Source organism: Pituophis catenifer, unplaced genomic scaffold (assembly GCF_029215685.1).
Source record: "Pituophis catenifer annectens isolate HBS135680 unplaced genomic scaffold, rPitCat1.0.hap2 SCAF_413, whole genome shotgun sequence".
Taxonomy (NCBI): Eukaryota; Metazoa; Chordata; class Lepidosauria; order Squamata; family Colubridae; genus Pituophis; species Pituophis catenifer.
The window spans coordinates 1-16,235 of record NW_027257293.1 but is presented as its reverse complement, the minus strand read 5'-3'; the positions used below and the strand labels follow the sequence as shown (position 1 = coordinate 16,235).

Below are 16,235 nucleotides of genomic sequence, written 5' to 3'. Positions count from 1 at the left end.
TACCAGATTTCCTGTTTTTCCCTCCCTTTTTCCTCTCCTTTTCTCATTTGCCTGTCTTTTTTGCAAGCTTCCCTTCTCCATCTTTTTGACCAAGCGCAAGGAAGAAAGAAAAGGAGAGGGGGGGAGGAGAGGGAGGAGAGGGAGGGAGGGAGGGGAAGACAGAGAGAGAGAAAGAGAGAGGGAGGGAGAGAAAGAAAGAGAAAGAGAGAGAAAGAGAGAAAGCGGGGAGGGAGAGAAAAAGAGAGAGGAGAGGGAGGGAGGGGGAGAGAGAGAGAAGGCGGGAGGGAGAGAAAGAGAGAGAGAGAAGGAAGGAGGGAAAGAGAGGGAGAGAGAGGAAAGAAAGAGAGAGAGAGAGGAGAGAGGGAGGGAGAGAAAGAGAAGAAAGAAAGAAAGAAAGAAAGAAAGAAAGAAAGAAAGAAAGAAAGAAAGAAAGAAAGAAAGAAAGAAAGAAAGAAAGAAAAACCGTTTTTTTAAAGTGATGACTTCGTTGCTTTCGCCCCTGTGCCCAACTTCTATTGGGTTCTGAACTAAGTTTATCAGCCAAGCGTAAAAACATTAATCACCTAGGAGGGAAAGGGGAGGGGGGAGAAAAAAAAAACCCCTAAAATAAAATGAAAATAACACCCAGAGAAAATGACTTTTCAAAATGTCGCCGGCATAATTATCAGCTTGTCCATTACATTAAATGCCACCATTTATAACGGGAACGTTTTAAGCATGCAAGCAGTAATTAACTTCGTAATGAACTGGGGGACCCCTGTGCCTCTCTTCCCTCAGCTAATTTGCATGTTAATTATAATTAGCAACCAGGGAAACAAGTTATAAACATCTTAATTAGCAGCTTAATCATTTTTACAAGGAAATGCGCCCCGCTTTGATAGATGAGCAAGAATTAGATTAATGGCACTCTTGCTTCCAGTCGCTCCTAGTGTGCAGGAATGGAAACGCACACTCGGGTGTGAGTGTGTGTGCTCACAAATTCACACACCCCTTCGGCTGGCTGGCTTGCCAGTTGATTTGCCGTAGAGACCAGGCCTGAGCAAACTCACCCAAAATTCAGATTTCTGCAGGCAGAAGAAAATTAAGGAAAAGGGACCTTTTTAGTCAAATGATTCTGGAAAGACGGGAGAGGGTTTGGGGAGGTTCACCTCTATTTTATTTTATTTTTTTTTTCCACTCAAGATTTTCTTTCCTTGGGAAAGAAAGAAAAAAGAGGGAGGGAGGGAGGGGGGGAAGGAGGGAAGGAAGGAAGGAAGGAAGGAAGAAAAGGGAAGACAGGAAGGAAGGAAGGAAGGAAGGAAGGAAGGAAGGAAGGAAGGAAAGGAAGGAAAGAAAGAAAGGAAGGAAGGAAGGAAGAAAGAAAGAAAGAAGGAGGGAGGGGAGGGAGGGAGGGAAGGAAGGAAAGAGAAAGAAAGAAAAAGAAAAAGAAGAAGGAAGGAAGGAAAGGAAGAAAGAAAGAAAGGGAGGGAAGGAAGGAAGGAAAGGAAGGAAGAAAGAGAGAGAAAGAAAGAAGAAAGGAAGGAAGGAGGAGGGAGAGAGGGAAAGAGGAAGGAAAGGAAGGAAGAAAGAAAGGGAAGAAAGGAAGGAAAGGAAGGAAGGAAAAAAAGGAGGTGGGTTTCAACAGGTTCTGTCCAGTTCTGGAGAACCGGTAGCAGAAATTTTGAGTAGTTCGGAGAACCGGTAGTAAAAATTCTGACTAGCCCCGCCCCCATTTATTCTCTGCCTCCTGAGTCCCAGCTGATTGGGAGGAAATGGGGATTTTGCAGTATCCATCCCCTGGATTGGAGAGGGAATGGAGATTTTACAGTATCCTTTCCCTGCCATGCCCACCAAGCCATGCCACACCCACGAAGCCACACCCACAGAATCGGTAGTAAAAAATTTTGAAACCCACCACTGGAAGGAAGGAAGTAAGAAGAGATGGAGGGAAGGAAGGGAGAAAGAAAAGGGAAGACAGGAAGGAAGGAAGGAAGGAGAGACAGATATTCTATTCTATTCTATTCTATTCTATTCTATTCTATTCTACTCTACCCTACCCTACCCTACCCTACCCTACCCTATTATATCATATCATATCATATCATCATATCATATCATATCATATCATATCATATCATATCATATCATATCATTCTATTCTATTCTATTCTATTCTATTCTATTCTATTCTATTCTATTCTATTCTACTCTACTCTACTCTACTCTACTCTACCCTACCCTACCCTATTATATCATATATATCATATCATATCATATCATATCATTCTATTCTATTCTATTCTATTCTATTCTATTCTATTCTATTCTATTCTATTCTACTCTACTCTACTCTACTCTACTCTACTCTACCCTACCCTATTATATCATATATATCATATCATATCATATCATTCTATTCTATTCTATTCTATTCTATTCTATTCTATTCTATTCTATTCTATTCTATTCTATTCTATTCTACTCTACTCTACTCTACCCTACCCTACCCTACCCTACCCTACCCTACCCTACCCTATCATATCATATCATATCATATCATATCATATCATATCATATCCTATTATATCTACTATATTCTATTCTATCTACTCTACTCTACTCCCTATTCTATTCTATTCTATTCTATTCTATTCTATTCTATTCTATTCTATTCTATTCTACTATATCTACTCTACTCTACTGTACTCTATTCTATTTTGGTATAAAATATCAGAGTTGGAAGGGACCTTGGAGGTCTTCTAGTCCAACCCCCTACTTAGGCAGGAAACCCCCACCACATTCTATATTTCTATTATTCTATATTCTATATTCTATTATTCCATTCCATTCCATTCCAGACCAGGGAAAAGCTGTCTTACTCCTCTATCAGCTGTCATTCCATCTGTTTTTCCTTTTAAAAATTCATGATTCCCTCCCAGAAGGAAGACCTGTTGCACCCTTTTAATATTTAACTAGATGTTTGGAGTTCAGCCCTGCGCCGACTTTTGTCCGTTTCTCTTTCCGACGCAGTTTGCTGCACCTACGTAGATGAAACTCCTCATTTCGTGCACCCAGTAGTAGCCATACAAACTCCAGACAGACGGAGATGCGGTAAGTTGCATCTCTGGTTTGTGCTATTTTATTTCCTTCCGTAATGATGTCCTTCTTGAAATGAATGGGGTTATCCCTGTATTGACAAGCCTCTGTTATCTTCTTCAAACTTCCCTTTGGGGAAGGCCAGAAAGATGGAAATAATTTGAGGGCCGTAAACTTTTTTAAAAAAAAACCCCGAAAGGAATGTGTGCTAAATTGTGGCTTGTTTAGCTACACCTCGCTAAATAATCCTTCACATGAAATGCCACAAACCATGATTGCTGGCTTTTTCTCCACCAAGCTGTTTTGTTTTTGGGGTTGCTTTGGTAGAATAGACTAATTTCCATGATGGGATTAAATTAATTCAAACTACTCAAAATTTCCGCTACCGGTTCTTCAGAACCTGTTAGAACCTGCAGGATTTCCCCGCCCCCCCTGTCCCCCGCTCGATATTATTTTAAAAATGATTTTAACGGGAAGAAGACCGGTATCGAGGATTTTTTTAAAAAAAAAGATTATTTAGCTGTGAAAAATTATTTAGCTTTTCCTCACTGGTTCGCCTGCGGTGTTTTGTCTGATAACGAGGGGCAATTAAACAGTAAGTAATCAAATTAAAATGAAGGGTGAACTTCTCCGAAGGGGGACAGGCGATGAACCCGTGCTTGAAATGAAATTTCAATCACGGGGAGGAGATTTAGCCAGGGATGAAATCCAGCAGGTTCTGACAGGTTCTGGATGATGAGGCTAAAACATACGATGAACGGTTGCAGGAACTGGGCCTGGCTGGTCTAGTGAAGAGAAGGACCAGGGGAGACAGGAGAGCATCTTCCAATATTCGAGGGGTTGCCCCAGAGAGGAGGAAGGGGGTCAAGCTATTCTCCAAAGCACCTGAAGGCCAGACAAGGAAGAATGGATGGAAACTGACCAAGGAGAGATTCAACTTAGAAATGAGGAGGAACTTTCTGACAGTGAGAACAATCAACCGATGGAACAGAAGTTGCCTTGAGAAGTTGTGGGAGCTTCATCCCTGGAGGCTTTCAAGAAGAGATGGACTGCCATCTTGTCAAAAATGGTGTAGGGTCTCCTGCTTGAGTAGGAGGTTGGACTAGATGACCTATAAGGTCCCTTCCAACTCTTGTTAATATTAATGGGCAGAACTACACCAATATTTCCCTGTTATAAATATTATTCGTAGGAAATTGATCTTTTTTTTTTTTTTTTTAATTTGATTTATATGCCGCCCTTCTCCGGAGACTCAGGGCGGCTTACAATGCGCTAAGCAATAGCCTTCATCCTTTTGTATATTTTATACAAAGTCAGCTTATTGCCCCCACAACTGGGTCCTCAATTTACCTACCTTAGAAAGGATGGAAGGCTGAGTCAACCTTGAGCCTTGGCGAGATTCGAACCTGCAGTAATTGCAGGCAGCTGGTCTTAATAACCAGCTTAATAACAGGGTGCCTTAAACCCCTGTACTACCAAAGGCTCTTGGTCTGTTAATATCGCACATATTCAATATTACATTTCAAGACCTTCAAGGTTTTTACCACCCGCTCGATCCACAAAAGTCGCTCTGACAACTCCACTTCCGCAAATGGAACTAACATCCCAAATCTTGGAACGATGGTCCCTCTCTCTCTCTCTCTCTCTCTCTCTCTCTCTCTCTCTCTCTCTCTCTCTCTCTCTCTCTCTCTCTCTCTCTCTCTCTCTCCTCTCTCTCTCTCTCTCTCTCTCTCGTGCTTGCTTTATTTTTCCTCCTCCTCCTCCTGTTTTCTTCGTGTGTCGTGTGTCTCAGGCTGTTTTAACAAGCCGCCGGCTAAGTAGGGAACGAGGAGCAGGATAAGAAGGGATTGCTAACTCCAGACATGCCCTGCTTTCTCCAGCAAGGAAATTCGGTGTTTACTGTCTCCTGGGAAACTGGAAAGCACGTGGACAGACTCCAGAGAGCTTTTCACTCCAGAGAGCCCAGTATTCTGCAGAAGGAAATCTGGCCTGATTCACTGCCAGGAGTTTCCTTTTCTCTCCACGCAAGGACCTCCATCCGCGCTTCTCCTTCTCGTCTGCCACGTACCGTGTGAGTCTCAGGGTTGTCCTCCGAGAGAGGAAGTGAAGGGTTGGGAACAGACGGGAAGAATCGGCTCTCGGGTTAGGAAAGAGACAAGGGTGCAAAATTCACATGCACAAATTGCTGTCTACAAAAGCTGAAATGATGTCGGCACTATTACCGTGTTTCCCCGAAAATAAGACCTTGTCTTGTATTTTTTTTTTTTTTTTGAACCCTGAAATAAGCGCTTGGCCTTATTGCCATGAGCTCAAAAGCCCGATTGGGCTTATTATCAGAGGATGTCTTATTTTGGGGAAACAGGGTATTATTGTTGTTGTTGTTGTTGTTGTTGTTGTTATTATCTCTTTTATTCATTAAACATGAAACTCAGTTTATGTTTAAACTCAATCAAAAATATTGATTGGCGCTGATGGTTGATACCAGCATCCTAGGTATCAACCAAGTACCTTCTTAAAATCATCATCTTCTTCTTCTTCTTCTTCTTCTTCTTCTTCTTCTTCTTCTTCTTCTTCTTCTTCTTCTTCTTCTTCTTCTTCTCTTCCTCCTTTTTCTTCTCCTTTTTCTTCTCCTCTTCTTTTCTTCTTCTACCTCTTCTCCTCCTCCTCCTCCTCCTCCTCCTTTTTCTCCTCCTCCTTCTCCCTCTTCTTTTTCTTCTCCTCCTCTTCTTCTTTTCTTCTTCTACCTCTTCTTCCTCTTCTTCTTCTCCTTCTCCTTCTCTTCCTCCTCCTCCTTTTTCTTCTCCTCCTTTTTTCTTCTCCTCCTCTTCTTTTCTTCTTCTACCTCTTCTTCTCCTCCTCCTCCTCCTTTTTCTCCTCCTCCTCCTCCTTCTTTTTCTTCTCCTCCTCCTCTTCTTTTCTTCTTCTACCTCTTCTTCCTCTTCGTCGTCTTCTTCTTGTTGTCATCATCATCATCATTATTATAATCATTATTATTTAGTTGTTATTATTACTGTGGTTATTTGTTGTTGTTATTGTTGCTGTTATGATTATGATTATGATTATGCCTGATTCTTAAAACATGATAGCAGTCTTCCGATATCTCAGGGGCTGCCCCAAAGTAGAGGGAATCAAGCTATTCTCCAAAGCACCTGAGGGCAGGACAAGAAGCAACGGGTGGAAATTAATCAAGGATATAAAACCATGTCCACCTTTAACTTTTCTAGAAAGTTACTTTCCTCCCTTCTGCTTCTTTGTAGGGCAGCAAACCAACCCGGCATGATGAGCAAAGGTCCTTCAACCCTCTGGAGATCCCAAGGGCAAGCCAGAGATTTCTGCCAGGAAGGGGATCGGCAACTAGCCAATGGCGACCTCCCGTTGGCCACTGCCTTCCATGTTGCTGGATTCCTTCTCTGCGCCCCCGTGGCCGTCAACAAGATGGCGGCTCTTGAGAAGGAGGCCCAGGCCAACGTGGTCGCCATCTTGGAGAGCTGGTGTCGAGGAGAAAGCCCCATCCCAAAGCTTGGGAACCATCCTTCGAACCCCGCCACCGCTCAACGTCGCGACGGCGGCTGCTTTTCTCCTGGCCTTCGACCCCCACAACGTGACCGCCTTGCTCTTCAAAATGGATGCCTTGCTGAAGGCGGGCCACGCGGAGAGCGTGGCCAGTCAGTGTGACGCTCTGCTTGAGGTCCACCCTTGCGCGGAGCTAGTTCTCACCCATGCTTTGGCCCTGGTGCTGTCCCGAACGCACTTCCAAGACGGGGTCGCCGAATACCTCCGGGCCTTTGCGGAAAATTGGAACGAGACGGTGATGTTCATGAGCCGTAGACAGAGAAGATACCTGGAGAAGATCATCCAGGCTTGTTTGGACTGCCTCTCGCTTCCGGACAACTGTCAAAAAGAGATATTTATCCGGAAAGATCTTTGCTATGACTTCCTGGTTGCCATAGCTCCCGAGGACCTCCGGGTCTGTCCCATTCAGGCCCAGCGTCTTTTTGAGCGACGTATGTATGAGGAATGCGTGTCCCTCTCCAGCAGGGCCTTAGAAGCCTTCTCCTCCAATGGCTCACCAAGCAGCCAAGAGACCTCAAGTCTTCTAATGCACCGAGCTGCGTCTTTCTTTGCAATCGGAGGCCACGTACCGGAGATGCTGAAGGACCTCAAGGCTGCCTTTGAAGCTCACCCCAAGCTGGCCAAGAACTTCTTTGAAGGCCTCTTCTCTCCAGAAGAGGTTGAAAGAGTCGAGAAGCACACCCGGACAGTCCTGGAAGCGGATTTTGCCACTTACAAAGATGCCATCCGTGTGAGGAACGAAGTCCGGAGCAACGGCGGCCAAGAGTTGATTCCTCCCATTGTCCGTACACTCCATTTCCTGGTCCAGATCGCCCCGGGGTCTCTACGAGAACTGAACATCCGTCTCGCCGATTGCTACCTCTTAGAAGGCAACATTTCAACCTCCTTGGAAGTTTGCGACCGTCTCTTGGCCTCTGCTGAAACCACGTACAGAAACACCCTTCTTGCCCAACGGGGTTTCTGCCACCTTCATGCCAACCGTCATCCAGAAGCCCTCCGAGACTTCCAAGCCATCCTCGAAGACCTCACGCCGCATCCGAGCAGCTGCGTGAAGGCCCTGTGCGGGCGGGGTTTGATCCGAGCCTGGGCCGGCCATCCGTATCTCACCGCCTTGGATTACCTGACCGCCTGTGGGCTTCGGTTCGAGGAAACCGGCTTTGCGATCAAGGCCTATGTCCCTTGGAACCAGAGAGGGTTCCTCTTGGTCACCCTTCAGGAGCAAGTCCAGAAGATGCTGGAGATGAAGGAGATAGTCCGTTGCAGGTCCGAGGACCGATTGGAGAAATCTGGGTGGCTGGACAGGCTCCAGAAGGACGGGTGAGTCAGTGAGCGTGGACAACCACCAGATGGTCCTCCAAGGGCTCCTTCCCTGGACTTTCATGGTCTTGATGTTCTCCATCTTTTCATTCTTCTCTGGTCTTCCCAAACTTGGCACACCGGCAAGGATGAACGGGAGGTGAGGTCTTTTTTGGGCAGGCCATCCTTTGTAGATGGATGAAGGTAGGTTGGCAATACGTGAAATACAATACAGGTTTTTTTTTCCTTCTTCTCAACTCAAGAGGAAGGCAGGAACCCCACATGGGACTCAGAGAAGTTTCATAAAAAGTCTCTTCTCTTTGGGGCCAAAAGAAGTCCAAAGTTAATTCTTTGGTTGACATGAAGGAATGAGAAGTAGTAGGGAAATGGAGGTCAATTTTGTTGGTGTTACTTGAGGCACGAAACTTACTTTTCCTTTTCCTTCCTTCCTTCCTTCCTTCCTTCCTTCCTTCCTTCCTTCCTTCCTTCCTTCCCTTTTTCCTTTTTTTCTTTCTCTTCTGTCTTTCCTTGCTTCCTTCCTATATTCTTTCTTCCTTTCTCTCCTTCCTTTTCCTTCTCCTTCCTTCCTCCCTTCTTCCCTCCCTGCCGCCCTCCCTCCTTTTTCTTTCCCTCTTCTTTCTGTCTTTTCTTCCTTCCTTCCTAACTTATGTCTTTCTTCCTTTCTCTCCTTCCTTCTTTCCTCCCTCCCTCCCTTTTATCTTTTTCTTTCTCTCTTTTTCTTACTTTCCTTGTTTCCTTCCTACCTTTCCCTTCTTTCCTCCCTCCCTCCCTCCCTCCCTCCCTTTTATCTTTTCTTTCTTTCTCTCTTTTTCTTACTTTCCTTATTCCTTCCTTCCCCCCCTCCCTCCCTCCCCTTCTCTTTCTCCTTCCTTCCTCCCTCCCTCCCTTTTATCTTTTCTTTCTTTCTCTCTTTTTCTTACTTTCCTTGATTCCTTCCTTCCTTCCCCACAACCTTCCCTCCCCTTCTCTTTCTGTCTTTTCTTCCTTCCTTCCTAACTTATGTCTTTCTTCCTTTCTCTCCTTCCTTCTTTCCTCCCTCCCTCCCTTTTATCTTTTTCTTTCTCTCTTTTTCTTACTTTCCTTGTTTCCTTCCTACCTTTCCCTTCTTTCCTCCCTCCCTCCCTCCCTCCCTTTTATCTTTTCTTTCTTTCTCTCTTTTTCTTACTTTCCTTATTCCTTCCTTCCCCCCCTCCCTCCCTCCCCTTCTCTTTCTCCTTCCTTCCTTACTCCCTCCCTTTTATCTTCTTTTCTCTCTCTTCTTCCTTCCTTCCTTCCTTCCTTCCTTCCTTCCTTCCTTCCTTCCTTCCTTCCTTCCTTCTCTAGCTCCCTCCATCCTTCCCAGAGAATTACTCCAGAGATGTTTGCAAACTGCAGAGGTCCAAACCTCTGAATCCATCAGCGTGATCTCTTGAAATTTACACCGCTCTCTCCTCACCTCTGCCCTCTCCCCCCCCCACACCCCTTTACTCAGGGATTCCTTTGGGATCCACCCGCTGGCTTCTCTACTCTTAGAACTGGACGGTTCGGAAGCCGTGTCACGGCTGCTGTGCGCCGATGCTTTGTACCAACTGGATCGCCTGGAAGAGAGCCACCAGATCCTTCGGGTGGCTCTCTCGAAGGACTCCGAGAGATCCCCTGTTCTGGCCAGGCTGGCTCTCCTTCAGCTGAAGAGAGGCCACGTGGACGGTTGCAATCAGGTGAGATCAAAGCTTCTCACGCCCCGTAGCCCTAAATTCCTGGGATCTTTAAATCGCTTCATGAACTAAAACTCCTGCTGGCTGAATTCCCAGACAAGCTGCTGATGGGTCACGTCCATCAGGTAGTCCTCGACTTACAACGGTTTATTTAGTGACGGTTCGAAGTTACTGAGAAAAGGGACTTAGGACCCTTTGTTCCCACTTAACGACCGTAGCCGCATTCCCCACGGTCATGCGATCAAAATTCAGACACTTGGCAACCGATTCGTATTTATGACGGTCGTAGCATCCCCGGGGGGTGGGGGGGGTCACTTGATCCCCTTTTGCGTCCTTCGGACAAGCCAAGCTGGATTCCACTTAACAACCATCTTAACAAGTGTGGGGAGAAAGGTTGCAAAAACGGAGCAAAATTCACGTATGAAATGGCTCTCGCCTAGCAACATAAATTTTGGGCTCCATTGCGGTCGTATGTTCGAGGACTACCTGGACTGAAAAATCCGTTCCAAGATTTTGCATTTGTAATGAGAGAGACAGAGAGAGTGGAAGGGAGAAAGAGGGAGAAAGGGGGAGGGAGAGAAAGGGGGGAAAAGAGAGAGGGAGGGAGAGAAAGAGGGAGGGAGAAAGAAGGAGGGAGGGAGAGAAAGAGGGAGAGAGAGTGGGAGGGAGAAAGAGAGGAGGGAGGGAGAGTGGGAGAGAAAGAGGGAAAAAGAGGGAGGGAGGGAGGGAGAGAAAGAGGGAGAAAGAGAAAGGGAGGGAGAGAGAGAGAAAGAAAGAGGGAGAAAGAGAAAGGGAGGGAGGGAGGGAGAGAGGGAGAGAGACAGAGAGAGGGGGGGAGGGAGAGAAAGAGAGAGAAAGAGGGAGGGAGGGAGACAGAGGAGGAAGGAGAAAGAGGGAGAAAGAGAAGGAGAGAGAGAGAGAGAGAGAGAGAGAGAGAAGAGAGAGAGAGAGAGGGAGAGACCCAGTCAGATAAGTGAAACCCGAGTCCGGCCCAGAAGTGTAACGTGAGAAAGGACCTCAAACACAAAGGGAGAAGGAGCCTCATCCAGACTTAGCGGATTCTGCTACTATAACCTTACACGGGTAGTCCACGACAGTTTGTTTAGTGACCACTGGAAGTTACAACGGCCCTGAAAAAGGACCTTTATTGCTGAAAAGCACCTGTGAAGAAAGTACGAAAATTATTTGCGGACAAGCTAGTCCACAGGAAATACTGACCAGTCTCCAGCAGAGGGCGCTCCTGTCTTTGAAATGGAAGAGTTGGAGTACTTAGCATTTACCCTTTGCATAATGTGCACAACAGGTGTACATACAATATATTTATAGTATATCTTATGTACCTTTCCTCCAGATGGATAATATAAAAATACATTTCTAAAAAAAAGAAGATTTAGTTCAAGTATCCTGTTTTTCAAATGGCCAATATCAAAACGCCCTTATAGGGTTTTATGGTGAGATACTGGCCGGTTCAAATAATAATAATAATATAATTTGATGCCATATACATTATTAAAATCTCAACTATAACTTTGTTTTAATAAAACATATACGTTGCTGGACTCCTAGTAATTCTGGGCACTTTTGAGGCTTCCTGGACGCAGCTGACTGTCCCTTTACCGAGAGAGGTAGAAGGAACTTAGAGGTCATCTACTCTAACCCTCTGCTTCGTGGTGGATTATTATATCTCTGATCGATGCTCAACAAACAAATCTGGCTCCATTTTTAAATTTGATGAACAAATAAGAGACGCAATGGTACACTGGGGAGAAAAAAAACTTTGGCTATAACATCGAATTAGAGAAATGGCAATATTTATGGGAAAAGCACTAGAGATTAACAACGGCAACTTCTTACAAAGAAAATGTATATAAAATGGTTTAGAGATGGCTTCACATGCGCAGAGGGTTAAAAAGAGGTTACTTCCTGGTTAAAACCAGGAAGTAACGAGGTCTAGGCGGATAGGTGGAGTTTCGCACTGCCGCCGCTACCAGTTCACTGAACCATCTGCCACCGCTACCGGTTCGCCTAAACTGGTGTGAACCGGTAGCATTTCACCCCTGCCAAGTGTGTATTTTCATCCAGTATATTTTAGCTTTTGGGCATGACCACCAGTGGTGGGATGCTCCCGGTTCGCCCCAGTTCAGGCAAACTGGTAGTGGCAGCCGCGGGAAGCTCCACCCATCCGCCCAGATGTCATCAATGCTAGCGAACTGGTAGCGCCGGGATTTGAATCCTGATGACCTCCACATCTGGTAGTAGCAACTTGTACCTCTTGAACTTAGCTCCAAAAATGCCACATCTTAGGCCGCTTAATATTCACGGATGCTAACCGCCATCTGTAATTCTCCTTCTCTTTTTCCCCCCAAATGAAGTCTCTGAAGAAGATGATTGACACAGGCAACTTGTCCTGCCTCCAGGGCTTTGTGAAGGTTTTAAAAGACGACGACCGAGCCCTGTGGAAAAGCCACTGTCACACCAGGGCTGTGACAGTCCTGAAAAATAAACCAGGGGACGCTTATCTGAAGGAAGCCGTCACCTACCTCTCCTTGGCCGTCATCGCAGCCGGTGAGAAGTCCAGAATTACGTTTCCTTGGCTTAGAAGTTGTATATCTCTCCCCTTTTTCCCCTTGAAGTCCAAGAGAAAAGTTTCTCTCCTCAGTTTAGCTGACAACAACAATCCTCTGGGGTAGGCTGGGTGCAGAGGTGGGATTCAGCCGGTTCGGACCAATTCACCTGAACCGCTAGCGGAAATCGCAGAGAATTCTTGTACTCTGTTTTCTTATTCTTCTATCTTGTTTTTTTCCCATTTTGTATTAGTTTTTACTGTTGTAATCGTAGCCTTTAATAAAATTATTCATTTAAAAAAAGGGGGGAGGTTGGCAGCTCTTAGGCTGCAAGTTTTTAGGCTGCCAGCTCTAAGAAGAGCCAGTTTTTTAAAAAAAAAATTGTAGTAAACGTATTGTCCTCGTCCTTTTCAAGATCAGAGTATACAAATGAAAAGCACTGTGAATTCATTTTTTATTTTTATTTGCCTAGGAGATAACAACGCTGTCGATTCTCTTCTGATGCGCGCTCGTTGTTACGGCCTCCTGGGCCAGAAGAAAACAGCCATATTTGATTTCAAGGCCATCTTAAAAGAAGATCCGAGAAACACCCGAGCTCTTTGTGGGAAAGCATTCCTTCATATGGCCCTGGATCAGAAGAAGGTGGAAATCATCTTTAATTGTTTCGATTGATGGCTTTGAATGTCACAAGGCAGTTAAAGGGTAGGAGGAGATATTCACCGCAATGGTAGAGGGAGGGAGGAAAGAAGGAAGGAAGGAAGGAAGGAAGGAAGGAAGGAAGGAAGGAAGGAAGGAAGGAAGGAAGGAAGGAGAAAGAAGGGGAGGGAGGAAGGAAGGAAGAGAAAGAGAAGGGGAGGGTGGAAGGAAAGAATAATGGGAAGGAAGGAAGGAGAAAGAAAGGGAGGAAGGAAGGAAGGAAAGAATAATGGAAAGGGAGGGAGGGAGGAAAGAATGAATGAAGGAGAAATCGAAGGGGAGGGAGGAAGGAAAGAATAATAGGAAGGAAGGAAAGAAAGAAGGAGGGAAGGAAGGAAGGAAGGAGGGAGAAAGAGAAGGGGAGGGAGGAAGGAAGGAATAATAGGAAGGAGGGAAGGAAGAAAGGAGGGAGAAAGAGAAGGGGAGGGAGGAAGGAAAGAATAATAGGAAGGAAGGAAGGAGAAAGAAAAGGGGAGGGAAGGAAGAAGGAAAGAATAATAGGAAGGAAGGAAAGAAGGAGGGAAGAAAGGAAGGAGGGAGAAAGAGAAGGGGAGGGAGGAAGGAAGGAATAATAGGAAGGAGGGAAGGAAAGAAGGAGGGAAGGAAGAAAGGAGGGAGAAAGAAGGGGAGGGAGGAAGGAAAGAATAATAGGAAGGAAGGAGAAAGAGAAGGGGAGGGAGGAAGGAAGGAAAGAATAATGGGAAGGAAGGAAGGAGACGAGACGAGAAAAGAGGAGAAAAGAGGACACTCTGGGGAAAAAAAAGTGAGGTTCAAGTATAGGTGACACTGAATTATTGCAGCTTCTCAGCCGGTTGCGATAATATTCAGTGAAGCCCGAATGTTTGCCAACGTGTAACTTGATGAACGATGGCTTCAAGTTTTCTTTGAAGCTTGAGAAACGGGGTCATGGTCCGTGCCCTTCGCTTTGTTAGATCTTCCATAAAAACAGGAAGGGCTTCAACGTTTAGCCTAATTTCTAATCTCCACTCCTTCAGGAGTCAATCCAAGATCTGATCTCAGCTCTCCGAGGGGATCCAGCCTCCGCTGTGGCCGAAATTGTCTCTCTAAAGCCGGACGCTCAAGTCCAGATTCGTTCTTGGCTGCTGGAACACTGCAAGGATGCGTTGATGGACCTTGACGGTAGACAAGACCCACTCGCTGCGGAGACCTTGGAGAAGCTCTCCAAAGTGGGAGAATCATTGGTGGAAATGGACAGCCAGGACTCTGAAGCTCACATGCTTTGCGTTGACCTCCAAATCGCAAGAGGTAGGAGAGATCAGGAATAACTCCGAGTAGAACAGGTCCCCGAATCAGTGAGCAGAATGGAGGGGTGGTTTTAGGATCAACACGAGAGACCGAGCTCAGACGAGGAGCAAGGACCGCCCCCTGCTGATTCAAGGGCTCGGAGAGTGCAGAGAAGGCGTGATCAGGCCAGTGCCCCACTCATCTTCACAAGGCACACCCGGGGAATGAGACTTAAGGAGTACGCTGTGGGGAAGGGCCATTAGTCGGGAACAAACGCTGAGTTCCCGAAGTGTTGTGTGCCAATGTTTGAACTTGCCAAGAGTCCTTGCATTCCTTTCCTGGATTAATTACCTGGATCTTTTGCTCCCTGAACTCCTCGATTGGCCCTTATTTTGCCAAAGACATTTGGGATTTATTGCCGTGCAGCTTTGGTGCAGACAGACGCTGGGCTGGACTAATTGCAGCCAGAGGCTGCTTGAGGTTTGTGTGGGGGTTTGTTATCACTCTGCTCTGGGGCTTGCCAGAAACGTGGGAGCATTTGGGGAAATTTGGAGCAATAAAGGGGCAGTTTGAACTGCCAGCTGTTTGTGTTATCTCCGTGCTGGGCCTCAGGTTGTCACATTTCTCCTCTAGGCATCTACTGCTGAAAGGTTAAACATGGGTGTCTTAGCTATGGTCCAACCTTCCCTCCACACCGTTGTAGCTATTTCTAGCCCTTAGATTTGAGAACACGCCGCACCTTTCTACGGCTATGTGTAAAGTGGTGTGGTCTCGTTGAACATCCCTTTTGAGGGACGTGGATGTGGGGAGAACTCTTTCCCCCATTATATTGAAGAGGAAGGATGTTGGGTTCCCATCGCTAACACTCCCAAGTGAAAAGAGGAATGGATCCAGCTGTGAAATGTTGTGTCATTTCTGTCTCGGTTTCGGCCCACAGGAAGGCCCAAGTCCGCCCTGTCGTATCTCCAAAGGACATTCGGACAAAGGGAACCCAGTGACGCCGTCAACTCTCGGCTTGGAATTCTTCAAGCGGCGTTGGGCAATTTGAACGGAGTCCACGTTTTGGCTACTTTAGCAGGAAAGGAATACAAAGACTTGGAGCACCTGATGGGGTTTTTAGATGGCAGCCAGCGGCTAAACCTTGCTCAGGTAAGTCCGCCACCCGCTTACATAACACTCAGAGGTGGGTTTCAGCAGAGTCGGACAGTGAGGAGGCTGGGGAGGAACAGGGGCCAGTCCTGGAGTATGGGAAAGGCTCGGACGAGGGCTCTGCGTCGGAGGCAGAGATGGGGCCAGGGCCATCTGGGAGTTATGTGCAGACTCCGGAGCCTCCAGAGTCTGATGTCAGCAAGGCAGAGGAACAGGGGGAGCCTGTTCCCAGTGCAGGCATGCGCAGAGCTGCCAGAAAGCAAGAACAGTTAAGACAAAAGGGGCGACTCGGGAGTAAGGCTTGGAGATGATTGGCCCCTCCCGTAAGACATAAAGGAGGAGCAAAGGCACGTGAGCCTTTGCAGGAAGCAACTTTGTTCATTCTGGTTGGTTTAAATTCTGAAGCTCCGTTTTTGACTCTGTCCTCCGTGTGGCCTTGCAAAGCTAACTGGCGATTAGGTCTTTGGCAGCGGGTCAAGGGAGATAAAGGTGGGTGCTTATTAGCCTTATCCCGAAGGACTGTGGCAGGCTTCTGTCGGACTCTTTACAAACTATTTGTGACTCATTACGGGCTGGGAATGAGCAATAATTCACAGCCGTCGAAAGAAAATGAAGGTTTTGGGGACTAATCGTGTGCTTTCTACTGTCTCAGGAAGCCTAGGCCAGAACAGGATGTGACATCATACTAAGTCACCCAGATAGTTGAACCAAGGCAGAAGTGGGGTAACCACCGTCTTCTCCATCCCTAGGTGGCCGCCAGAGAAGCGAAGGCAATGATGAAAGACCAGTGCCCTCGAGGAGCCATGAAATACCTCACCTTGGCCGTCCTGGCAAGCCACAATAACCAACAATACCTCCGCCAGCGTGTTGCTTGCTGGACTCAGCTGGAAGATTACCAAAGGGCTCTGACGGACATCCAGAA

The 16,235-nt window shown here is 46.4% G+C and overlaps 1 protein-coding gene across 1 annotated transcript; it reads left to right on the top strand.

The window, feature by feature from the left end:
- Positions 1–6,351: 6,351 nt before the first annotated feature.
- TTC34 (tetratricopeptide repeat domain 34) lies at positions 6,352–16,215 on the top strand (the record flags this gene model as incomplete). The annotated part of the gene is made up of 8 exons (XM_070956674.1): positions 6,352–6,676; positions 6,786–7,965; positions 9,437–9,662; positions 12,032–12,224; positions 12,699–12,865; positions 13,915–14,185; positions 15,102–15,313; positions 16,063–16,215. Coding segments are annotated over exons 1-8 (2,727 nt in total), but the record flags the coding sequence as incomplete, so codon positions are not given.
- Positions 16,216–16,235: the final 20 nt, after the last annotated feature.